Source organism: Mastigoproctus giganteus, chromosome 13, assembly GCF_048544385.1.
Source record: "Mastigoproctus giganteus isolate SK-2022 chromosome 13, ASM4854438v1, whole genome shotgun sequence".
In the NCBI taxonomy this organism is placed as follows: Eukaryota; Metazoa; Arthropoda; class Arachnida; order Uropygi; family Thelyphonidae; genus Mastigoproctus; species Mastigoproctus giganteus.
Genome location: NC_143587.1, coordinates 151,115,625 through 151,143,364, shown reverse-complemented (window position 1 = coordinate 151,143,364; position 27,740 = coordinate 151,115,625). Strand labels below are relative to the sequence as shown.

Genomic DNA, 27,740 nt, shown 5'->3' with positions numbered 1-27,740 from the left:
TTAAATACTTTCAACACCGTGTTACAAGGGAAAAATTTATACGCCCATGATATGGTAAAAAGTTTGAATGGATTTCAATTAAAACCAAAGTTGTTCCTTCGACATTTATTGATTAACAAGGTAGACCAGTTTCCATCCATGAAGTTGCTGAAGATTCCAGAAAATAAATTTGAAAAATATTGTGAAATTATCAACACTTTGAATGAACACTTTTCACGAAGATTTGGCGACTTCCGAAAAATTGAGACAAGTTTGGAAATAATGTGCGACCCATTTTCAGTAGAAATTGATAGTGCACCGAGTGAACTACAACTTCAGATTATAGATCTGCAGTATGATACCGATTTAAGGGAATTGCACCGTTGTGAGGAAATCTGTAAATTTTACAATACTCTTAATTCGGAAAAATTCAACAAACTTAAAAGATTTTGCCCGAAAAATGTTGGTTATTTTTGGATCAACATACATATGTGAACAAACATTTTCCATCATGAATCTAAATAAAAATTCTTTACGATCGAGCATCACCGATGAACATTTACAAGCATTTTTAAGAATCTCAACTACAAAATTAACACCCGAAATTAAAAAAAATGTTAAAAGATGTAAAACAGTTCCATTCATCTCATTAAATTCTTGGTTATTAGAGAATAATTTTTTTTTGTGTTATATTTCTTCTTCATGATAACAAGATATATATCTAAAAATAGTATTTTACGTGCGGCACACCTTATTTTTGAATTCCTAATGTGACCCTTCAGCCAAAAGCAGGCCCAGGCCTGCAATCGTGTATGTGCAAGTATATATGCATCTGTTTTTACTCTTAATTACCCTAGTACAGCCTATTTGTTTGCTTGTTCCATGAGAACCCCCAGCATGCCTTGAAATCCCTGATACCTTGCCTTCCAAGCTCCTACATGTTCCAATAGATGCAGTGCAAGAATTACACCTTTGCCTTTGACTTAAGGCTTACAATACCAGTCAAAATCTTAATACTGGTATTTCGGTATTTTTAATTTATGAAACCGGGATACAGGTATTCCAAAAACAAATGTTTTTCTCAATAAATTTTGATGACAGTTAGGTGCAATAAAGTAAGGAAAAAACAAGTACTGTAATTATTTGAATTCAATTTTTAAATAAACATTTATTGCAATAATAAATATTCTGAAAAAATCATTAAAAATGCAGTTATTCTGAAAACAAAAAAAATACATATTGTTACTGCAAACTTTAGTTATGTTTAAGCATCCACACTACCTGTCCGAATAAAGTGAGCTCTTAAGAAACATAAGCAATCAATAGTATGATCATTTAGAATGGATCTAATTTTGGTACATATTTGATTAGCGACAGAAAACGCCCTTTGGGATTATATTCTGGTACTGTTGTACCGAGATAATTGTAGACGATCTCAGTTCATATTTTCTAGGCTTTGAACTTTTTTAGCAAAAATAGTTAAAAGAATTTCATTAATTTCCGACTCAAGTTCATATTTTAAAATCTCATTGGAGTCAGGAAATTTCTTATTTTGGAAAGAATTTGCAGAACACTGATGATCTGTTCCATGTTGGTTTTCCATGGTTGAATTATGTTCACCATTTTCTTAATGAGAAAGACGTTTTATTCAGCGAAGTGTAATTTTCACTATAGTATCTTTACTGAGTCTGAGAGAGAGCAATTCTTCACGTATATAAATGCAAAGAAGAGAAGGACAAATCAGATCGGACACATATGTAGATACCCCAACTGCTGTTGCAGGTGAACTCGATACTTTGCATCGATATTTACAGAAGAAAAACCCTTCACATCAAAAAAAAAATGAGAAATTATGGGAGTGAAGTTGAAAAAAATGTAATTAATGATGTTGAAATTTCACATGTTGATTTAATGAGAAAACTTTTGCGTATTAGGACCACTGTTTTTGATTATCTTAAATTACATCTATGAAGGGATATAGGAGGTGGCAAGTGAGTGCATTGCACCATTAAGGCTAGTTATGTGAGAGCATCTCGGGACTCAGGAGAGATTCCGTTGGATTGGTGTAAATTGGAACATAAAGGCGGTTCTAGGAGTGTAAACGGGAAATTACCGACTGGCCAGTCTAACTTCAGTAGTAGGGAAAATCATGGAGGCAATGATCAAGGGTATCAGTATCATTTAGATGGAAATTGAATTCTGTATGACACACAGCATGGTTTTGTAAAGGGAAAATAATGTTTAACAAACCAGGTTAGCCATTTTGACATGTCACTCGTGAGCTGGATTGAGAAAATAATTTTGACATTGTTTATTTGGATTTCAGCAAAGCATTTGACTCAGTTCCATATGAGCGGTTACTTTATAAGCTGGAACAGGTTGGAATCACAGGGAAAATCCTTAGATGGATAGCTGGATGGCTTCAGGGCAGGAGGCAGATTGTTGTGATAAATGGTTATTTCTCACATTGGGTTAATGCGAGAAGTGTGGTTCTCTATTGATCAGTATTGGGACCACTGTTGTTTTTGATTATCTTAAATGACATCTATGAAGGAATATAGGGTGTGATGTCTAAACTTGCAGACGATGTAAAGATCAGTAGAGTAGTTAATGATCGCTGCCAAGCAGAGCTTCTTCAGAGTGACCTAGATAGACTTCCGCGATGGTCAGAAAATAGGCAGCTATATGCTTTAATTCAGCGAAATGCAAGGTCTTACACCTGGGGAACAGCAACCCCAAAATAACTTATACACTTGGTGGAGTTGAACTAAAGTCAATAGTGGAGGAACAGGACTTCGGAGTTATGATACGGTCAGACATGAAGTTGTTCGAGAATTGTGGACAGGTTGCAATGTTACATGGTGTCCTATCAATGATTTATCGAACATTTGATAGTAGAGATAAGGACATCATAATCACATAAAGGTGATTTTATAACCTTTATGTGATTAAATTATAAATTTTTTTTTTTTTTTTTTTAATTAGTACCGAAAAACCGGTATTTTTGTATCAATATTTGAAAACAGGGAAAAAATGATCGGGATCCCGGTATTCAGGATCTTGGGATCTCAGTATTGTAAGCCCTGCTTTGACTATTGTTAGTCTGTGTATCCCACCCAAGCTAGTAGTTTTCTGACCTGCCGAAGTTTGTCTTCAGCCAACCAGTGGTTGATTGCTGGAACAAGCTTTCATCCATTGTTGTGGAATGTATAGTTTCAATAAATTCAAGGAAGAGCTAGACAAACTATTGGAGTGGATTGATAGGTATTACATGTATTGAAGATGAAAGCTCACATTGTGGAAATCGTTGAAATGAAACTTATTGAAAATGAGGCTGGGTTACTTTCAGAATCAGACTTGAGACTTTTTGTTTTTTACTGGTGTACTTACTACTTCAAGTTGTGAATTGGAAACATTAAAAAAACTGTATTAAAATGCAAGAATTATGTATTTTATGTATTATGAAAAAAACTGTATTAAAATGCAAGGTGCCTGGAACTGTTCTTGTTTAATAAAACTAAGGCATACAACATTTATAATGCATTGCAAAACATTGGTGCCTGGGGAATGTGAAGGAAACAAACTTAAGTGGTGTGTGGAAAAATGTGTGTCACAGTTTGTGAATAATTTAAGTGATTTTGAGGAGCTTGTGACTGAAGGAATTTTTGAACTGGGCAATAAAATGGACCTCATCCTTGATGTGACTGATGTGAGAGAGCTTTTGGACTTGCATTTTGAGGAATTAACAACCGATGAAATAATTGAAATAGAGACATGTCTAAATTCTGAAGTAACGGAAGAACCTGATATTCCACAGGCTTCAAGAACATTTACAAGGCAGAAAATGGCTGCAGCTTTTAAATCAATTTCTGAGGGGTTGGCAATCTTTGAAGAAGAAGATGCAAATATGGAAACAATTGCAAAAAGTGAAAAGAGGCATTTATAACTGTCTAGCATGCTACAATGAGATTTTTGAAAAAAAAAAAAAAAAAAAGAAACTAACTGTGCAATCTTCTATAAAAAGTGGAAAATCCAGCTTTTTCTTCATTATCAGATGCTTGTTTGGTTTTTTTTTTTTAGGAGCATTAGCAATTAAGGCCATATTGCTCCGATGATATGCAGTGGTCATTTCCTGACCTTTCCGTATTTGGTGGTCACAGGCTCGAACCCCGGGCTAATCGTTATCAGATGCCTTTCCATCTATTTCATTTGCACCTAGTGTCACTTATGTGGAAAATATTGAACTCTGAATATATTGAAGAGTAAAAGTTGAATACATTTGTATGTACAGTACATATATTATGTTAGTACTGCACTCATTTTCTTTATTTCTATTTTGTACCTCTTTGTTTTTAATTAAAATTAACAAGTATGTGTTTTTTTTATTCTTTTCTTATTTTATTTTGCGTTACGTATTGTATATGATAAACCATAATGCATACATACGTTATAATAAAATATATTGTATAGACCATTTGATGTTTAGTAAATGGTTTTAATGCTTTAAAATGGCTGTTAACGTATACGGTACGTATCGTAAAAGCTCAGGAATGCAAGTACACATAACAAACAAAACATATAATGAACAACGTTTTGGAATGGAACTTGTTTATAAACCAAGAGTTGCCTGTATTGCTATGCAGTGTTAGCTGAATATGAATGTGTGCTATCTTGCTAGAAGATGACATTAATGCATCCCTCAGAATGTGGAAAATCTTTATTTTCTGTTATGTCCAAACACATATTTATTGTTTGTTTTTCCTACACATTTACTTCAGTAGTATGTATATCTTGTGCTAGGTTGGGTAGACTAGAATCCCAGATTTAACAGTAATGTCTGTCTTTGTTCTGTGATATATGAAATATTACTTCATCGTAAAATTGACTGCTGAGTGAGATATTCATCTTCTGTTTACATACATCGTAACAAACTAAAAGAAATGTTTAGTTTCATTGATGTGTTGGTATCCCCAGTGGTTTATAGGGCTTGTATTGCAATTTTTTCCAAAGCACCTACAGGTTTAATGTATTAAATAGGATTTTTTGTAAAATTTTAATGGATCATTATACCCTAAATGATAAATTGCTGGAATATGTGAAATCATCACTAATTACATCTTAAAATGTGTGTAAAAGTGAAAAGTTTTGAAGATAAGCATTTTAAAATGATTTTTATCATTTAATTTTTTTTTTTTTTTTTTTTTTGAGATATAAATTTAGATTTTTTTTTTTAAGTGATTGTTAATTTTTTTACACGGGAATATATAATTTTATTTTTCTAACATAAATAACTTTTTACCAGCTCTATAAAGAAGGACGACTTTGTCAGTTGGGGTTTGAATTTTATCATCTTGATATTTTTGAAAGACTTCTTAAAGTAAAAGATAAAAGGCAAGTACAGTATGTTAAAAATTGTTTAGATTAAAGTACTTTATAGAAGATATATATATATATATATATATATATATATATATATATATACACATACATTTTAATTAAAAAGATATGTTCAGCAAAGAATGAGCATAATATTCAATTATCTGTTTATCTCAAGACATAATTTTGATGTTCCTTTTTGAAGTACAATCGAATCTCATTAATACAAAGTTCAAGGGACCTAAATTTTCACGTTTTGTAATAACAAGGTATAGTAATGAGGTCCCCTGAAAGTGTTAAATTTTACTTTTCTTTTTTTTGTACGTACTATATATCTAAATATAATATGAAAAATAAATTAATTTAAATTAATAAAATAAAATAATAAAAACAAAAGCCTTGTCTAGCAGTACAGTAATAGGAATAGCACATTTTTAAAATATTTTATTTGTATAAAATACTAAGGGAAAAGCAATTAATGGAAATGAAAATATTGTACATTATATATTTTGAATAAGAATGAGAGAAATTTACCTAAAATATGATATGCAGAACACTTCCGTATGACACTCTCCAGAAATTAAAACAAATGAAAGTTTAACGTGAAATGATTACAGTAAAAAATCAATTGAAGTTAATTTAAAAATTAATTAATATTCAAAAAACAATTTAAAGAAATTAATAAAAAATCAATTAAAGTTAAACATAAATTTGAAAAATGATTTTCCTTCCTGAAGCAGACAATGCTTTTTGACCGTGTGGGGGAAGTTTCATGGGGAAGTGTTCTGCGTATCATATTGAGGTAAATTTCTCTTATTCTTCTACAAATATTGATATCAGTGTAGAATGTATTGAGCACCATAGCTCTGTTATATACTATAAAATTATATATATTTTGATATATACAATATTTTAGTATCACAGTAAAAAGAATTACAATCTTAATATAAAAGGAGACATACAAACCATTAACTTTTTAATAAATTAATCTAATTTAAAGAAAGAATCTGGTGTTGTTTGCACAGTTTTTGTCCTATATGCATTTTTAACTAGAGCACAGACATTATCAAATGCAATAGGTGTTTCTTTGTCAACATTACTGCAGGCCCAGACATGCTCTATTATGCTCAATGCACTTTGCTTTTATTTTTTAGATGGCAGCGTGTATGCTTCTTCACTTCACTTAGTAACAAAAACGGCATCATTTTGCTTGGTGCTCAGCAGCTCTTCTGGTATTGGCACATATCCATATGTGCCTTCAAATTTCCCATTCCTCAACGTTGCTATCACATTCATGTGCTTGACCATATTTTTTGATGATATTGTCTCCAAAGCCACTCTTTCTGAAGCAGTTGATTATTACAATTGATGCAATACTAGAGCATTACATCAATTGTAATATTGAAGCAATAACAAGATTATGGATAGCATCCAAGACATTCCAATTTGGTTGCAAATTGTTCCCTCCTATGTTGCAGATCAAGAACCTTATCAGGCAAGAACCTATATGCTTTCTTCAGGTTATAAATGTCTTGATCCAGTGGTTGCATAAAATTGGTGGTATTGGGAGGTAAAAACAAGAGCAGTATATTTGTCAACTTAAGTGTCTTGGCAGAATGTGCTGTACAATGATCTAGAATCATCAATATGTTCCTTTTTTCTGAAGCCATTCTTCTGTCCACTTTTGATAACCAACATTGAAAATTAACTGTAAGCTAAGCACTTCTGTTTGCCTCATAATCACAGGGAAGTTGGTTAACTTCTTTAAAACATCTTGGCTTGGAAAACTTACCAATCACAAATGGGCATAGTTTTGTAATGCCATCTGAATTGCACTATAACAAAAATAGCAAATCTTTGCTTAATTTTCCGCCATTACAAAACTCTCCTCAAACAGAAACTGTTTTTGATGGACAGCAAATTATAAAATAAACCTGTCTTGTCAAGATTAAAAATATCCTTTTCCTCATATTTTTCAAGAATGGACTGTACAGAATGTGACCAGCCTGTACCCTTTATTTTGTTGACTAATTCAGACTCTTCGCAAACATTTCGTGAAACCAAGTTATTCCTGTCTTTAAACCTTTGGATGCAGCCACTGCTGCATTTAAAGTCGCTAATTCCATGTTGCTGAGCCAGATAATTTGTCTTTTCTTGCAAAATTGGACCTGATATTGGCAAATTAGATGCATGCATTTGTTGATACCATTCAAAAAGTTTTTTGTTTCAAGCTCCTTGTGTTCTGCACCATGAATTTGTTTCTTGTTTTTTATTGCTGCTCTAGTGCCACACACTTCAAGTTTTTTTCAGTATTGTAGATAAAGTAAGTAAAGGGATGTTGTATTCCTTTGCAATGTTTGTTTTGCTTTGTTCCATCCTATCAGCCTATTATGTAATTTTTTTAAGCTTAATTCTGTCCATTTATGTTTTGTCGCCATAACACTGCTAGATGAGATTTACTATAAATGAACTTTAAACTAATTTAAAGATACAGGCTTCAAAAAACTATATAGGGAAGAAATTAGATTCAAGAAATTAGATAACAAAAAATAGATAAGAGGGAAGCTTCAAGAAAATTCACCCAGCACAATGCTGGAGACTACACTCAGACAATACAAAAAAGAGAGATCCTTTGCAACAGAGTGCACTGGCCCTGCAGGAGGTAGCCATTGTCAGTGGCTCTTTTGTCAGGGAAACTGGAATATGCTTTGTAAAAGGATAAATGCAATAGGACCAGGGTATGTCTGCTTAGGACAGAAGTTGATGATGTAGAGCAGTTGTCATCTAAGAGAACAAAAGGTGAAGTTTGGCAAACAGCAAATAAAATAATGCATTTTCATGCTCAAATGTATGCACTCATTAAAAATATGAATTTAAAATTAATGTGGTCTTCCTGTCTAATTCAGATAGTGCACTACTGTTTCATGCTTTAGGAGCAGCTCAAATAGTTGATGAGATTTAATATAAATTTAATATGAGATTTAATGCCAGCTCACATAAACATTGAGCACCAATAGCGAAAAGCTTGGGAGTTTTGATTTTATAAGTGTAAACAAGAGGTGCAAGTGGGCACCTCTTGTTTACACACACATTTCTTCATTACTGGTGCCCAAGCACCAGTAATGAAGAAATGTGGGAATTTTTTATTATTATTTTTCTTAAGTACAGTTAACTCCCGTATAACATGGTACTTCTACAACACGGTTTCCCTCTAACACGATTGATAAATTGCGGCAATACTTGCGCAACACTGTTTCGCTCTAAACTGTTTCGGTTTGAGAATTGCAGGAAATCTTGCATAACATGGCATTTTTGAGCTTTTGTGCTGGGAAAACCCTGCTATTATGTTAGATGTAATTTTCACGTTTCCATTCCTTTTTTGTGAATCTCTGCTGTTAACTCGCTAGTCATTATTGCCATCATCATAATTTTCTAAAGCACATTTCTGGAGGTCACTACCATAAAACAGTTTCCGTTTTATTGGTGTTTTCTGTTAGTGTAATCAATTATAAATGGGAGTAAACTGATCTTGCATTTGCTATAGTGCCGATAGCTGGAATTCTGTGGGTTTTCACGTTATTATTGTGAAATGTTCTCCCCCTCCATGAAATATTCGATCATATAAAAGCATGAATAAATTTTCAGAAACTCGTTACTCCGTATCTCACTTGTGCGTATCATTTTTGCTGCTACTTGTGCACGTTTCTTTGTTATTAATTGCTTATCATTTTTATCGTTTTTAATTTTACAACCAAAAAAAAAAGGGTTGGTGAACAGTAATATCAATTAGTATGTACTTACAGTACATATTAATTAAAGATCAAACAGGAAATCCGGAAGGCGAAGGAAAAATGGATGGAAGATCAGTGTGCAGAAATCGAAGACCTAATCAAGAAAAATGACAACTATAACCTGCACAAGAAGCTTAAAGAAGCTGGAAACATCTACAAACCGGCTCCTATCCCAAGTTTATATAAATTCTGACTTTGAAGAGTGCAGTTCATGACTTTTAAAGAGAGCAGAAGGTACATGAAATCTAGATGTTGCAGAAGAGATTGTGCTTAGGAGCAATGAAGAGGAAAAAAATTAAATTAGCATACATCACTGACATATAAGTATCACAGTTTAAGGTAAGACGTTTGTTCGGTTATTACTATTTAAGTTACTACTATTATAAAAATAAAGTTAAAATATTAAGTTATTACTACTTATAACTATTGGAAACTTAAAAAAATTAAGTTTCCAATAGTTATAAAAAAAAAAGCGTATTTTTGTTAGCTTTTGGAACGTAACCCCCCCCCCCCTTTTTGTACTGGTTCTTAGTCCTGTATAACACAGTTTCTATACGAGATTTTGTAGGAACCAAACAACCGTGTTATATGAGGGTTACCTGTACTGCAATCAACTATTCTCAGTGGTGTTGAGCATTACTAAGTAAAAAAGTAAAAGTAAAGTGCAGCCATTATCAACCCACTGCAGGATGGAAGCCTCCTCAACAATTCATGCTGAGAGAAACGGACCATAATCTGCCACACTGGTCCAGTGCGGGTTGGCAGATCGACCGTATTGAGAGGTCAGGGGCTTGAACCCCGGTCTACTCAAAGAGCGTGTGTTACTGCACTCCCGCTCCTAACCACTCGGCTACAGAGGCCACTAATTCCCCTAGAAACAAATTATGCCATGCCCAAAATGCAAGTTTAAACAAGGATGAACATACATACCTTAAGGGTTTTATCTTAAAAAAATTTAAGATAAAACCCTTAAGGTATGTATGTTCATCCTCAGTTATGTTTACTACAGATCGAACAACGTACAGTGGCATAAAGTCACAAACAACTTTGAATGAAAGACAGTTGTAGAATAGATGTGCGGAAATTTGGTTGCAAATCGTTGTAGCTTAAATAAATTTAAGGAAGAACTGGACAAACTTTTAGAGCAAATGGATGTGTGAAATGGTTCTTTTTTTTTTTTTTTGGCTGATGCTGTATAAGCTTGCTTTCTTGCATCATATGCCTCTGCTAATGCTAATATATGATCACAGAAACAAAGCCATTGACGAATTGCCACTTGCCACTTCATGTAATAAAATTCTGAATTTTGCTTCAATAAAGTAAAACTAGAAAGAAAGTCATTAGCTGTCTTTTCTTGCAAAGAGAATTGCAAGAAGTGTCAGCTAAAACAATTAGAAATTGTTTTCTAAAACATTTCCAGTTGTTTAAAAATTGATAAAAATCAAAGATACACAAAGGTCTTGAATCTACAGTCATGGAAAATTCAGATTTTCCAAAACCACCTAGGATTAAAATATTTAAATTCATCAGTGACACCCAAATTTTAATCCATTTTCACACAGTTTCTGAAACATTTAAAATTAATTTTAGAAACTATGTGAAAGTGTATTAGAATTTGGCAATTACTGATGAGTTTAACTGATGCTTGAATTCTATGCATTAAAAAGTTAAATTTAATTGTATTAGAATTGCATCAGTGTGAATTTTAGTATTCCTCCAATATGATATTTGCTTTTGATCTCCTTAATTAATTAATTTTTAATTGAAAAAGTTTAGCATTAAAAAATTGATTGTAGCATCACATATTCCAAAACACCCATTATTATGGTAATGTTTTGGGTTTTTTTTTTTTTTTTTTTTGTCACTTGTGGCATCAGTTTTTGCTATACAGTTGGAAATCATTAAAAAGCATTAGATATTAATGATGTTTTTTGATCTTATATGTCAATATAATATATATAATATCAGAATTAAGAATGAATTTCCAATTTTAAACCATTTCTTGACTTATTACCCAAAATGATTGGTGAAGTTTTTTGATCTTATATGTCAATATAATATATATAATATCAGAATTAAGAATGAATTTCCAATTTTAAACCATTTCTTGACTTATTACCCAAAATGATTGGTGAAGTAAAGACAACCATGTGCCTGCTGTTATTGTTTTTCCCATGTGCCCACTAGATGATTAATGACGATGAGATTTTAAGGCCAGTTTACTGTCATTACTTAATAAGAAGGAAATCAAGAAGGAGCAAAGAAGACAAGTAAAGGAACATTTTGACATTGGCAGAAATTGATATCCATGCACTAGCAACAATGAAGCAGTATACTGAATGCCAGGAAGAGGTCTCAGTTTATCAATTTACTGACATTATTACTTTTATCAAGAATAAAGAGGGGAAGAAAGCAGTAAAAAATGTCTGAGTATTTTTCCTCTTAAATAAAAACACTGATTTTAAATGATTTTTTTTTTATTGTGATTAAATTTATTTTATTTTGTTCCTTTTTTTGTAGGTGCAATTGATATATATTGTAACTGTTGTTTTAATTTGTTTCAGATTATTATTCAGTGCTTTTCTTCGTGTTGCAGTAATTATTTATTGTGTTGCAATAATAATTGGTGATCAAAATAGTTTTTGCTGTTGTGTTTGTTAATTCTTCAAGATATATAGTGTAGCGTATATCTTGAACTTGATAGTGTAAGGTATAAAATAAAACTAGTATATCTTGTTTATATGTAATACGTAACACTGTAGTAGAAATCTGTTAGCTTAGTATAGTATTGGCAATTACAGTTAAGTTTATAAATCCTTAATTTTTATTGTTAATTAAATTGTATTTAAATGGAAATCATGCCCCAGACTAGAGCAGCAAAGCAACATGCGCAAGGTAGCGAAAGTGCTATGGTTCGGGGGAGAACCGAAGGGAGTGATCCTCCAATGCATCAAGTCATTGTGGATCTCTCTCAAACTGGACATGGTCTAGCCATGGAGAATGTCTTTGTATGTGCTAGATGCAGAGAATGTGAAGAAATTTGGTGCCAACTCAGCATTATGATGGGCATCTATGAGAGCTTGAAGAGTCGGGTAGATGCTCTTGAAGGAATTAAAATTGGGGGGGGGGGGCATCAATGGTGCCTCCCTATATCCGGGTGGGCAGGAGCAGTGGTGCGTATCACACGCTTCTTGATTAGACCAGGGTTCGAGCCTGTGACCACCAAATACGGAGGATGCGGAAAGGTCAGTGAATGACCACCACATATCCCTGGAGCAGTATGGCCTTAGTTGCTAATGCTCCTAAAAACCATATAACAACAACAACCATCAAGCTCTCACTGCCCAACTCAATGCCAGAGCTAACTTTTGTGCACAAGGCAACACAGCAGCAATCTCAGGTCAGAATTTGCTATTCCCACAGGAGCTGGTTATTGTCGGTTACTCAATTGTCAGGGAAATGGGAAATATATTATGCAAAATGGATAGGTGGAATAGGACCACGGTATGTCTGCCAGGGCAATGGTTGATGATGTTGTAGAGCAGATATCATCTTTTAAGGGCACAAAAAGGTGATATTGTTGTACATGTTACACTAATGACATTAAATTTTTTAATAGGAATTTTGCTAGCAGGGACAGGGAGGTGATTATCCCTGTTATACAAGGCAATGGTCAGGCCACACATAGACTACTTTGTACAGGTCTGGAAGCCTCATTTTAGGAAGGATGTAGAGTTGCTAGAATGAGTACAAAGAAGGGCAACAAGATTGGTGAGGGGAACAAAGGGGTGCCCTTACCAAGAAGGGCTTAAGTTCTTAAGTGCAAATTACAGCGCCTGGAGAGTAGGCACCTTCAAGGTGATCCGATTGAGGTGTATAAGGCCTTGAATGGGTTGAGCAAGCTGAATGCTGATGATGGGATTCTTTCTCTTGCTCAAATTAAGAACCTGACGGGGGGGGGTGCAGATTCAAATTGAGGAAAGACATTGTAGAATAGATGTGCGGAAATTTGCCTTTAGCCAGCGGGTAGTTGATTGGTGGAGAACAGACTTCCATCTTTTGTTGTGGAAGTTGATTGCCTAAATAAATTTAAGGCTGAGCTGAACAGGGATTTGGAATGGAGGAGTCAAATGGGAGTGGTTTTTTTTTTTTTTTTTTTTTTGGCTGATGCTGCATAAGCTTGCTTTTTTGCATCATATGCTTCTACTAATGCTAAAAGTGTAGGAGTTCTGCAGATTTACTTAGCAGATACAGGTCAATGTTAAAAAAAGTCAGAGTTAAGATTAAATTTGAAAGTGTCTGCAATCCTGCCCAGACACGATATCAGCGAGTATATGATGAGAGCCCTGTCAGTCAATTCGGCCCTGGACAGATTGTGCAGGGCTTATGGGGTAGAATTTTTTTCAGCATGGTCTTAAGAACGCCTGAAAATCTTCCTCAATCTTAATTAATTGAGCTTCATCGCCCACAGTCAGGTGAGCAAGATTTGGACTAGCAAATAAAAATTCATTTCTGAGCTCCAAGTACTCATGGCAATAATATAAAACATGACTCCATGTCTCCAGAGCTGTGCAGTGACACTGCGACCTTTGTGAAACACCCAGCTGATTCAGCTTTGCTAAAAATGAGCCATGACTGATTAATAAAAATAGTTTGTAGATTAGGCATAAACCATTTTTCTGACAGAACATCAACAACAGAAGGAAAGAACCTTCGAGTTATTTCACCTTTATTTGAGTTAGTCCATCTATGATGCCAAAGAGTCATTAAGATAGCTAAGATTCGCTTGGCCTCATTCTTAGGATTATTAGCCAAATCCAACTCAAGATCATGAATAATAAAAGGAGTTCCATGCCGAATGATGAAAGTCATTACTCTGTAAATCTGAAACAAGTCAATTGGCATTTTTCTTGTGAAAATCTGTAGTGCATCAGTGGAGACAGTTCTACAAACTAGAGCCGTCTTCAGGAGCATCATCCTCTGAATGGAATAGTTTTTTATATAATTTTTTAAAATTAACAGTCTATCCAAGCTGAGATACCATATGAAACAATAGGAAGGAAAGCACAGTCATAAAGAACAGATAGTGCTTTACTTCTAATACCCCAATCCTTCGTAGTAATTCTTGCTATCATGTTAACAAATTTTGCAACCTTTTCAGATAGAAAACTGATATGGGTGTCAAATCTAAGACCTCTATCAATGAAGACCCCTAGATACTTAATTTTCTTAACTGGGCTTTATACTTTTACAATCAGTCAGCACATGAGGTTCTCTACAAACACATAGGTTCCCCTGGATATTTTTAATTTATTGAAGTCACACCAAGCATTCAGATCTTTTATTATTTCATTAGATCATTGTTCTATTTGTAGCCATGAAGAGCCTTCAACTAATATTACCAGGTCATCTACATATGCAATCATATGAATGACCATATTCCTTTCGTAACCAATCCTCTAATATCAATTTCCACATTAGCTGTCCAAAATCACATCCCTGTGGACATCCTCAAAATAAAAATCTAGTTACTGAATTCCAGCTAGACTTAACTTTAAAAGATATTTCCTGAAAATAATTCACTATGATTCTATAAAGCTGATGGGAGCATTTTGTGAGGCAACGCATCAATAACACACTGTTCCAAAAAATATTATCAAAAGCTCCTTCAAAATCAATGAAAATGCCAAGAACATTTTGCATTTGAATCTCTAACCAATTTAACGAAAGGTTTTAAAGCATCCTCTGTGCCACGACCAGGAGTAAAGCCATATTGCTTATTTGAGAATCCTAAATTTTCTTTCGTATATTGCAATATTCATTGTGAAAGCATGCATTCATAGACCTTGCCCAAACCTGGAAGAAGTACAATTGGACGATACAAAAGGACTCAGTTTTAGGTTTTTCAGCTGACTTCAAAATGATCTTAAGTAGAGTTTCCCTCATCCTTCCAAGGTGAGGGAAAAATTCCTTCAAGCAGGCATTTATTGAAAACAAGAAGATGCTCAGGAAACAGTTTGAAGAAATGTTTAATAACTTCCCCTTCAATGAGGTCCATACCAGGACACCTGTTATTACAAGTTTTGTTTACAGCTGAGTTAAGATCTTCCATTGAAAATGGTTCCTCTTGAATCTCGCTGACACAACCACAATCTAACCGATCGGTACTGTCAGAATGCATCACTTCATCCATATGATGAAGAAATCCATTGACAAGGTGATCAAGTATAACATTAATACTGCCAAACCAATCTACAGTTTCAGAGTCTCCACAATGAATGGAACTTATCACATCCCCCAGATAGCCTTAATTTGTGTAAACAGAACTTATAAACAAAATCCCATGGATCCTCATTACAAGCTGTTTGCAGTAAGTTTTTCCATGCATCAAATTTCCTTTTAGCTATTAAACGGGTATATTTTCTTTTGATCAGTTGATACTCAGTTTTCAGCCTAGCAGTAGATTCTTTATTATCCCACAATTTCTGACATTGGAACTTCTTGCGTCCCTGTTTGCCTTCCTCCGGAGATCAGTAAGATCAGAGGCCCACCATTGCTCCAGATCACATTTACTTTCCTTTAATTTCATTGACTCCCTCGAGGCATCATAACTTCTGTTGTAATAGTTGAACCAAATCAAATGCATTAATCCTATCCAAATCAGCTAATGACATTTCACCAAAAATTGTTCTAACAAATCTGTCAAACTTACCCCAGTCAGCAGGGTAAGTTTGACAGATCGCAAATCTTCGAAGTTTTAACGAATGAGGCTCAATAAATCTACTTCTAGCACAGCCAAAGTTGAAATTAATCATTTTGTGATCGCTGTTAATCCAATCTGGTTTAACTCCAATTAGATATGAAATTGAAGGCCGTAATATTGGTAACATTATATCTATGTAAGACTCGCCATTAATAGTCCACAATGTAGGTTGATTACCAGGCCGATCTCAAGTTTAGATGAGGACATCAGCTCTTCCAATAACCTGCCTCTGGCATCCGTAAACCTAGAATGCCATAAAAGATTTTTAGCGTTTGAATCCAGACAGATAATCGCTTTTCTGCCTTTCAACCTGAATAACGCCTGTACCAAAAAGCTAAGAGAGCAATGAAGGTCCACATCAAGCTGACAGTACATAGATAAAATGAAAAATTGGCCCCAACTAGCTTCAATACCAATGCAGACTGCATACGATGTACATAAGGAATCAATTCTGGTCACAACCAGATCAGAGCTGAAAACTAGTATAGCAGCCCTTAGTTTGTCACACTTCTTTGAGACAATTCTAATAGAGTTGGGATATCCACTTAGCTGACCCCTATAAACATAGAGTTCCTGAACACAGTGTCAATACTTTCACATTCACGAACTAATCTTAGTTTATCTGCTGCAGATCTTGCACGCTGCACATTAACTTGGAGCACTTCGCTGTACATATTATTTCTATAGGTAAGAGTGCTATTGCTCATTACCGTAAAGTGCAGAATACATTCTTTCCTTAGTAACTTTCAGTGCAAATATGTATTTAGGACACTTGTTATCTCTAACCAAATGAACAGCAGACCTATTTTTCACGTTAAAATTGGAACGACACTGAAATTTGTTTTTAATTTTACAGAATTTAAAATTATGACCCATCACACCACTTTTACATATCTTAGAAGTGTGCCCGTACCTCTGACAATTATAACACATGGTAACCAAATGAAATTCCTTAAATCTGCAGGACATCAATCTAGCAGATTCCTGTTTGTTTATCAAGGAACTTTTTAACTCTACAGGATATTTCCAAGATCCAGTTAATTCTGTTTTTGTTTTCATTAGAGTATTTTCACCTGATCGCCGACATATCTGCATAGACCCATATGTATTGGGTTTCTTTCATATTACTCATTGAGTAGATCTTTATTTATGTCCTTGATTACGTCATACAATATTATTTTTAAACCAGGTTTCTTGGGCTTAGTGATATTCCATCTCAATTTCTGTATGAGGTCATTTGTCCTAATATCCTCAAGCTCTTTGTTAGACTCAGGTCTCAATCACAATACCCTTGTCAGGTAGTCTTTGCATTCTCCTAATTCCTACCCTTTAAAGCGAATATTCTATGATTTTAGAGACAGCCTTTTCTACATCCATGCTAGACTTAGGTTTAGAATCTTGCTCAGGCCTCGTCAGAAGTACATTACTTCTAAGCCCATTATTCTGCTTTGCATAGCTGTCATAATTAGTTATGCTATCCTTCCAATTTTCATTTTTAACACCATTTTTAACAACCTCACTGTATAGCTTGCCAGTACACCTCAAACCTGTAATTATTGCTATGTATTCAGTTAGTGACCCCTCCAAGCATATATTTCTCTCTTTCAAGCATTCATTATCTATTCCCAATTTCAAGGTCAAACTTTCCAGATAACTCCATCTAGCCAATATTTGAGAGATAACATCATTATTGATTCCATGTTCCTTAGCAAATAAAAATTCCTGTAACTTTCTTCTCATACTTGCTATGACGACATTGATTGGTTCATTATGGAAATCGTTAAGCATTTGTTTCTGCTTATTTTGGTTATTCAGTCCATCTCTATCAAACAACTGTGACTCTATTAAATCTGGTTCATAATCCAGTTCATTTTCCACTAAATCCTACGACTGATATCAAGAAGCTTGTGAGGCATATTGATGTTTGTCGGCGCCAATGTTGACAGAATTATTAAAATTGTCAATATCCTCAACTGGATTCTTATATTCACTGTCAATATTTAAGTCCATTTCTGTATTCCTGTTGACTTGTCTCATTTATTCATCATTACCTTAAATACCTCTACTTCATTTAATACATTAGTAAGATTTTTCTATGTTTATTGCTTCTCAAAACAGAAGATTTACTCTTAACCGAAGTAGGAGTGCCCACAGAACTCCCTTCTTCATCACGATAAACCTGTCTGCCACTTCTAGTCATAATATAATTCTCAGGGGTTCTGCTTCTTGAGGAAGCAGAGCTGTAAACATCCAAGTCACATTCCAAGGCCCTTCCAGAAACAGCCATAGCCCAATCAATGCTGCATTGTTCAACAGAAAGAGGGTTGTTGCTTAATACTGTCAAATTTGTCCCCTTCAGTCTTCAGCTTATTACCTTGCTTTAAGAATTTCTTAAATATCTTATGGGAACCCTTACTATCAGAATTTGAATACCTGTCACTGTCTTCCATAGGTTCGTTAAAACACCCATTCACTGTATTTACCACATCATTATTTACAAAGGGCTCAATGTTGGGGAGCTCTTGAATTTTAACATTAGATTTTCTATTCCTGTTTGTTTTGTTATCCACCCCTGACACAGTATCTTTGTTAGCACTCATTTTATTCAATTATGTTTATTAATCAAGATTCAATCATAATACACAGTGCCACTACAATTTCCAAAAATCACTACTTTTAAGCTTTAAAGTTTAATTATATTTCCCCAGATTAAAACTCTGACAACAGAACAGTAAGGTTGTTCTCATTAATTGAAGTCCCCACTCTCTTAGCATTAGGATTTTAAATTATAGCCGGATAAAATTTGAATTATTTACACTATGCTGTAGCATAGTCAAACAGTCAACTGGCCATTAGAACAAACATTCCAACTGTGAAAAATAAACTGTCTATAAGTAATTAAATACCACCTGATATTGTTCAAAATACACTGAACCACACCACAATTTACTCCATGAACAATATAATCACTACGAAAATCAAATAAATGAACAAGTATACAGAGAAATAAGTGGACCACTCTGATTATAATAATCAGAGTGGCTTATAATGGGGGATTTTAACTTCCCAGATATAGACTGGTACTTGTGGTCACTCGCACACTAGCAACGCTTTTGTGGATTTATTGGATGATTGTTTTCTACAGCAGCAGCATGTTAGAGGCAACAAGAGGGAGTAACACTCTTGATCTGATTATCAGCAGTGATTATTCATGCATTAAGAATTTACATATAAAGGAGCCACTAGGTGGCAGTGATCACAGTGTACTGATGTGTGATTTATTTAAAGATGTAACTACCATCAAGGATAAAGGGAAGAGTTTTTGTTTTCTTAAAGGTGACTACAGTGGTCTCAGGGTTTTTTTTTAAGTTCCAGACAGTGGGATCAACTGACGATGTTTAAAACAGGCAATTCTAAATGGGAAGCCATCAAGGAATTAACTACTAGGATTTTCATACCAAATAAGAAATACTGTTCAAGATTTAGACATAAATGGATGTCAGAAGAACTAATGAGACTTGTGGTAGAGAAGAAAAATTGTGGGATGCACATAAATTGTCAGGCAGCACAGAAGCCTATGGTAGATAACAGGTGGTCTGCAATTAAGTCACAAAGGAGCTTAGGCAAGCGAAGGCAGATTATGAGAAATCTTTGGCAAAGGATCCAGACAAAAACAGCAAAGGCCTCTTTACTTATATAAACTCTGAAAGGAAAGGAATGAATCAGATTGGTCCACTTGATATCAGTGGTTTGACTGTAGATGATCATTCTCAGATAGCTGCCAAACTAAATGAGTATTTTGCATCTACATTCACACGAGGAGTTATTCAAGGAGGAGATGGCCAGATGTTTATCAAACTCTGACTGGGAGTTAAATGATTTTGTAATAACTGAGAGTAAAGTGGGGGATAAATTGTTGAAGTTAAACATAACAAAGGCACCTGGGGTAGATGGGATATATCCAGTTATATTAAAGGAGGTGGCAAAGAAAGTAAGCAAACTTAGTAGCAATAATTATGAGAGCATCCTTGGACTCAGGGGAAGCCCCCACAGACTGGAGATGTGCAAATGCATCTCCAATTCACAAAGGGGGATCAAAGGGTAACACAAGTAATCACAGACCTGTTAGTTTGACTTTTTCCTGAGAAAATAATTGAGTCAATGGTTAAAGAAACATTGCAGGATCATCTAGACAAGACAGCAGTAATAATTCAGACAGCATGGATTTGTTAAGGGGAAGTCTTGTCTGACCAATTTGATTAGATACTATGACATGGTCACAAAGGAACTGGATGCAAAAAATAATTTTGATATATACTTGGATTTCAGGAAAGCTTTGAAGACTGCTGTACAAATTGGAGTGGTGTGGCATTTAGGGCAAGTTGCTACAATGGATAAAAGGATGGTTGAGTGGGAGAAGACAGAGTGTGGTAATGAATGGATACTGCTCTGTGGACTAATATTATTAGTGGTATCCCTCAGGGTTCAGTGTTGGGCCCATTGTTGTTTTGTATATTTATCAGTGATATTGGTGAAGGTATATCAAGCTTAATGTCAAAGTTTGCAGATGATACAAAGGTCAGCAGGGTTGTTAATAACAGTAATGAGTATGCTGCTGCAACAGGATCTGGAAAAGCTGGGCAGATGGACTGAGAATTGGCAACTGAAGTTTAACATTGACAAATGCAAAGTACTGCAAATGGGTAGCAGTAACTCCAGAGAAATATATTAACTGTGTGGTGTTCCCCAGGTCTCTTCTTTCATTCTCCACTCAGGGTAGTGGAGAATGAAAGAAGAGATCTGGGGGTAATTCTGCAGGCAGATATGAAGCTTTTTAAGCAGTGCATTTAGGCTGCCAGGATATGTCATTTGGTCTTGGCAATAATATACAGGAAATTGTGAGCAAGGATAAGGAGGTGATTATCCCCTAGTATAAGGCACTGGTCAGGCCACACTTTGAGTACTGCGTACAGGTCTGGAAGCCTCATTTTAGGCAGGATCTAGAATTGCTAGAATGAGACAAAGAAGGGAAATAAGACTGGTGAGGGGGAACAAAGGGGGTGCTCTTATGAAGAAAGGCTTTAAGTTCTGCAAATTGCAGCTTCTGGAGACTAGGCATCTGCGAGGTGATCTGATTGAGGTGCATAAGGTCTTCAATGGTTTGAGCAGGCTCAATGCTGATGGGATTCTTCCTCTCACTCAGATTACAAACCTGATTCAAACTGAGGAAAGACAATTGTAGAATAGATTTGCTGGAATTTGCCTTTAGTCAGCAGGTAGTTGATTGCTGGAACAAACTTCCATCTGTTGTTGTTATGGAAGGTGATAGCTTAAATAAATTCAAGGCAGGACTAGACTTAGACTGGGGTTCGAGCCCGTGACCACCAAATACGTTGGATGCGGAAAGATCAGGGAATAACCACTGCATATGCCCGGAGCAATATGGCCTTAGTTGCTAATGCTCCTAAAAACCAAATAACAAACAACAAAACTAGACCAACATTTGGAACGAATGGATCAGTGAAATGGGAAGAGGATTTTTTTTGCTGATGCTGTATAAGCTTGCTTTCTTGCATCATATGCCTCTACTAATGCTAATGCTATTCATCACGAGACATTAGTTACAAGCATAATGTTTACTATTTCTTGATCTTAAAAAACACATAATCTGGTTCATTATGAAGGCCTTTTGATCAAGTTTTGATGGACAGCTTCATTAAGGCTTTTCACTACTGTTTGGTGGTTAATCTTTGTTTGTTGACTGAGATTTACAGAAGCACGAGCAACCAACTTAAGTTTATTTTTTTTTAGATGAACAAGTTATGCAAAGCATCATTTTAGTTCATAGTATATTACTGAAGTAGGCGAAATGACATCATTTTTGTTACCTCTCATATTGTGAATGTCTTTAGAAAGAGTTGCTTGTTATTGCACCACATGAGTTATTCTCGGTGGATACCACCACCCAGATGGCACTGTTTCGAAGCTTGCTCGCCTCTCATTGGTGGGTGGGGAGGTACCCCAGTGATACAAGTGACAACCCAGTTATGAAGTTTAATCCCATAATGTGAGAGATGCCAGACGGTGTTTGATAGTAAATTACTACAAAGGGCCTGAAAGCCTCAGATTATGAGAACTTTATGAGACAAGTTAGTGTAAGCATCATTTTAGTTCATAGTAAATCATTGAAGTAAGTGAAATGGCATAATTTTTGTTATTTTCTTTATTGTATTTTCTCTCTCTCTCTCTCTGTGTGTGTGTGTGTGTGTGTGTGTGTGTGTGTGTGTGTGTGTGTGTGTGTGTGTGTGTGTGTGTGTGTGTGTGTGTGTGTGTGTGTGTGTGTGTGTGACAAATGCATGTGTTTTTCGTAATATGGAATAAATCTTAATCATGTTGTGTTCTGCAGATATCACGTAATGAGGAAAGGTACTGACTGGAAATTGTTACCTGAAACTGTTGATAAACTAATAACAAAGGTGCCTCTGTAGGCAGGAGCGGCAGTACGTAGCACACGCTTCTTGATTAGACTGGGTTTCGAGCCTGTGACCACCAAATATGGAGGATGCAGAAAGGTCAGGGAATGACCACCGCATATACCCAGAGCAATATGGCCTTAGTTGCTAATGCTCCTAAAAACAAAATAACAACAACTAATAACAAAAAAGAAAAAAGAAAATTGACCATAAAATAATTGTAGAGGCACTCCTCTATTTAGGTATAAATAACTTGCATAAAACTCGTAGAGAAAACTAATTATCGTTTAAAAAAGGTTTACAAATCTTGTTCTCTTTAGAAAGCCATCTGACTTCTGCAAGTAGAAGCCTCACATATTGTTCTTCATTATCAACACAAAATTTTCTGTACTAATATTTTTTGCGACCAGATGGTGTAATAGTAATACTAATGGAGGCATGTGATGCAAGAAAGCGAGTGTATGAACTTATGTGGCATCAGCCATAAAAAAAAAACAATTTCACATATCCATTTCCTCTAAAAGTTTGTCCAGTTCCTCCTTGAATTTATTTAAGCTATCAACTTTCATAACGACAGATGGAAGATTTTTCCAGCAATTAACCACCGCTGGCTAAAGGCAAATTTTCCACACATCTGTTTTACAACTGTCTTTCCTCAATTTGAATTTATGCCCCCTCAGGTTCATAATCTCAGCAAGCAGAAGAATCCCATCAGAATTCAGCATGCTCAACCCATTCAAGGCCTTATGCACCTCAATCAGATCACCCCGCCGGTGCCTAGTCTCCAGCTGCTGCAATTTGCAGAACTTAAGCCTTTCTTGGTAGGAGGACCCCTTCGTTTCCCTGACCAATCTTGTTGCCCTTCTCTGTACACACTCAAGCAACTCTACATCTTACCTAAAATGAGGCCTCCAGACCTGTACGCAGTACTCAAGGTGTGGCCTGCCCATCGCCTTATACAAAGGGATAATCGCCTTCTTTTCCCTACTAGCAAACTTCCCGTATATCATTGACAATACCCAAGACTTGCTCTGGCAGCCTGTCTGCATTGCTCAGAAAACTTCATATCTGACTGCACAATTAGTGACTGCCCAAATTTTCTGGATCCTGTTGCACAATGCAGTGTATTGCAAGAACTTTGGGACATACCTCCTTTATGTGGGCTATAAAACCTTTGTCTTCCAAACATGGAGTTAGTATCATCAGTGGCACAAGATACCAAATTTTACAATGGTACTTGTTTTTCAACGAACAATGTTTTTTTTTTTTTTTTTTTTTTTTTTAGCAGCAAAAATTGGTCTCCAGTACAATCAGTACTGGAGACCAATTCTATAAATTTTGCAAACAATATCACTTATTGCAATTTACGATCATCATCGAAATAAAACAAACGTATGCTATTAGAAGGGCCTTATTGTCAGTAACTGGATTCATCAATCTGAATAGAAAATTTTCTCATTTTTAGTTTGTCAGTTAGCTGCTCTTCAATGTTAACTGACATATCGATTAGTCTTCGAATTGAATTGTTGCCCAATGGCAATGCTTTTAAAATAATGGAAGGATTTTGATGCATCACTATTGAAATTACACTCTCTAATGTGGGTTATATCACAGTCTCAGCAACTGTATGAGCACTACCAGTTTTTGCAATGATTTCTGCAATATTAATGAGATGTGATCATTCCATAGTCATTTGTTGGTGTGTTCTTCTTAAATAAGAAAGTAAGTGTTACGTTGTTCAAAATTCTGTTTTAAAATTTAAAAATATTTGATATGTTTACCACTTTATCAGGATGTTTCCTTTTTAAGTAATCTAAAAGTCTTGATGGTTTCATAGCCTCATTTGAAAAAGAACTATTACATAAGACAGTCTGTTTTGAGTCGAATGGGCTTTCAATAAAAACCATAAGCTAGATATTCATCCAGACACTTTCTTTTCGGTACCTGACATGATTGTTGATGGGTTGAATAACTACAAAGAATTAAATAATAAAATATAAACTATTTTTATTTAACTCTCATAGCCCATGTCACAAAAAAAGCACTGTGGATCAAAAATAAACAACTTCCACAAACAAATAATAAATCAATACTAATTGTCACTTAGAAAGTAGTAACAATAGACTGAAATATTCCCTCATCCCATCCATGCCTCACATATTGACCAATGAAACAAAAGAATAAATAAATAAATCGCACCGCTGCCAAGGTCGCAGCTGTTGGAAAGGCACAAATGCCAAGGATTGCGGGGACATTACCTCTGAAAGCACCTGGGCATTTAATGCCTATGAAAAACAAAGGTGGTTGAATTAAATTACACCTATCTTCCTTTTATCAAAACTTCTCACTCACTCCTAATATATCTATATGTTAAAAATCAGTTGTCTTAGGGGAAAAGAAAACCCAATGAGAGAAATTAAATATTAAGGAATAAGATAAATAAATAAATTTTCTGTTTATACTCCGGGATGACCAAACAGTCAGAGGATTTAACAAGATAGACAGAATACAAGAAACAGCACTGTATTCAGCAGTCACGGGCTTGAACCCTGGTCACTCAAGGCACGTGTACTTATGCACCCGCGCGTCTGACCACTAGGCTACGGCGGCCTTTGTTGTTGGGTTGTGTTGAACTTTGGAGGGCCACAAACCATTGTAATACCCATGATTTTTTTTTTTTTGCCCCCAAAAACCAATTTTTGTCCCCATTGAGAATCCCTGGGTTATAAGAATCAATTTTGAATGCCTTTGTGATATTTTGATAAAGCACATTTCTTGAGGTCATTACCATAAAATATTAAAAAGAATTTGCAGTTTTCGGTGTATTGGGCTTTTCTGTTAATGCAATATATTATAAACGGGTATTAAACTCTATCTTATTGTATTCGTGTTAATACTGATAGCTGGAATTCTTGGATTTTTACATTATTATGGTGAAATGTGTATCCCCTTCACTGAAATCTTCAATCGTATGAAAACATAAATAAATTTTCGGAATCTTATCTTCGTTCCTATTTTTTAAGCTTCATAAACTTACTTCGTATCTCACTTGGGCGTATCATATTAGTTGTAATTTCTGTGTGTTATTGATTGCTTATCTTTTTTACTGTTTTAAAACTGAAAAAAAAAACTTTTGTTTATTTTTGTTCTTGTATATTGTATCTTGTTTATACACTCTACATTATTATTCATTGTGTTTTTTCAGCTTCATTTAACTTGGTTACAAATAGTAAAATACTGTAAACAATACTGTACATATGGCCTGGTGAAGTTTCTTGAGAGTTATAATCTCAATGAGTTGTATTGTGCTGTGCATGTATTTAGTATCTATAAGACCAAAGTTGGACTTGCATACAAAATGGACATACATGAAAAAAAACAATTAAGTACCTAAGTCAAGGAATGCCTGTGTACAATTCTTGATATCAAAAGCACTTTCAGAATAGTGCGTGCAGAAGAATGCCGGTTAAATACTATTAATCACTTAAAATTGCTGGTTGAGGTTGTTCAGTTATTAATGAAGTGAATCTCATGGGAATGCGTAACATCACTGCTCACTGTTAATTCCACACAGCCTACCTTTTAATCATTATTTAATATTCTCTTTGTTATTACAGGTGACCAACAGACCGGAGAACTGCACGTTCCAAAACATGCATTTTTCATATTTTGTTGTTCACAGAATAAAGTTATTATGATATTTTCTTTATCATACAACAACAAAAAATAATGTAATGACCTTTGGAGGTGATGTATATTTGATAGCTGTCTCTTACATTTACTTGTTTTAGGCATCTTCTTCACCATTGTTTTCAAGCCTTAATGGATCATGGGGCACGAACATCTCAACATTTGGCTACAGCTTATAGTAGGCATTGTGGAATTATCACTTGTAGTTCCCAACAGACAAAAGATAAAGCTGTGCAGCTGGGACTTTCTCTAGGTAACAACTTCCTGTTTGCTTTTTTTTTTTTTTTTTTTTTGACGCATTGTCAATAATTTGTTATTCAATTGAATTATATATACATTGCAAAGTGTAAGTTTCGATTACGTGGTGAGCTACAGATAAAAGTGTGATCCAGATTATATGTTATTACAAAAAGTAATTTATAAAAATATTGGTAAGGTAGAAGGTAACAGTAAAAGAAGAAAATATTAAACTCTTCGTATTGTAGAAGAAATAAATCTTATTTGATAGCTTAAATTTAGTTTGCATGAGTCTGGATATTCTTAATGATATGTGTCAATTCTATGTGTAGTTTGAATAATATAATATTAAATGTTTGATAGAGGAACTATAAATTTGATCTTCTTTTTTTTTTTTTCTGTAGGAAGCTTTTTAAGTGATGCAGGCTGGTATCCTGATAGTGAGAGAGTCATGGTAGCTTGTTTAGATTTGTGTAAACAAGTGGATGATCCACAACACTGGATTATAGTACTAGAGTGTTGCCTCAGGTAAATAACATTTCAAAATAATGCTGCACATTTTTTTTATCTTATTTGTAATTAATCGTATAATTTACCTATCACCTATCAGTAGTACTTCATCAACTTATGTTTTGCTTTTCAGATTTCATATGGCAATTAATTTTTTAATATAAAAGGAAAAAAAATTCTATGACTAATGATGCTTTTATGACTAATGATATGAAATTTGCTAGGCAGTGTAGCAGCAGAACATGGAATTCTGTCTGTTAGTTTTTCTTTGTGCCTTTATATTGTGGATAAAAAGATTGTTATTGCATACAAACCTAAAAACTCCAGTCCTTTCAGTAAGGAAGTTGAACTACGGAAAGCTGGAATTACATAGGAATCTGAAAGAGTTTTTTAAGGATATAACAGGATAGACAGGAAACTAATCTCCCTGTTATAGCCTAAATACCTGGAGATGGTAGTGGCAAAAATTAGAAGACATATTTAAATATATTAAAAAAAACATTTTTGCAAGTGTACACTTAATTTGGTGAAAACTAAGTACAAATTAGTGAGCTTCTTCAATTAGTCAGTTTATTGGCTCTCAAACAATGTTTCTGTATACTTCAGTTATTTAAAATTGTGATATAGGTGAAATTAGCCCTTTATACAACCACCATAATATCTTTCCCTGTTATAATGGCATTTCAATCATTACATTGTGATCGCAGAGTCATTGTGATCCAAGAAGTGTTAAGTTAAATATTATATAACTTAACCCTTTTTAACATTAATGCTGATTGTCAGAGAATATTTGATCAAGCAAAAAGAAAACTGAATTCAGATCTTTTCTTTCAGATGAACTTTTGGAAATGATCTTGACAGTCCAGTCTAAACAGCTGTGCCATTGTTATAAAGAAAACTTTGATGCAATATTTCTGAAGT

At 34.7% G+C, this 27,740-nt stretch overlaps 1 protein-coding gene across 2 annotated transcripts in view; it reads left to right on the top strand.

The window, feature by feature from the left end:
• Positions 1-27,740, top strand: part of Pat1 (Protein interacting with APP tail-1) — a 246,621-nt gene that overhangs the window by 38,076 nt on the left and 180,805 nt on the right. The window contains exons 2-4 of one of the 2 annotated variants that reach the window (XM_090387853.1): positions 5,282-5,370; positions 26,174-26,325; positions 26,714-26,837. In XM_090387853.1, the coding sequence (XP_090243979.1) occupies positions 5,282-5,370; positions 26,174-26,325; positions 26,714-26,837 (365 nt within the window). The remainder of the gene's footprint in view (positions 1-5,281; positions 5,371-26,173; positions 26,326-26,713; positions 26,838-27,740) is intronic. The other variant, XM_090387854.1, reaches the window with a different exon arrangement.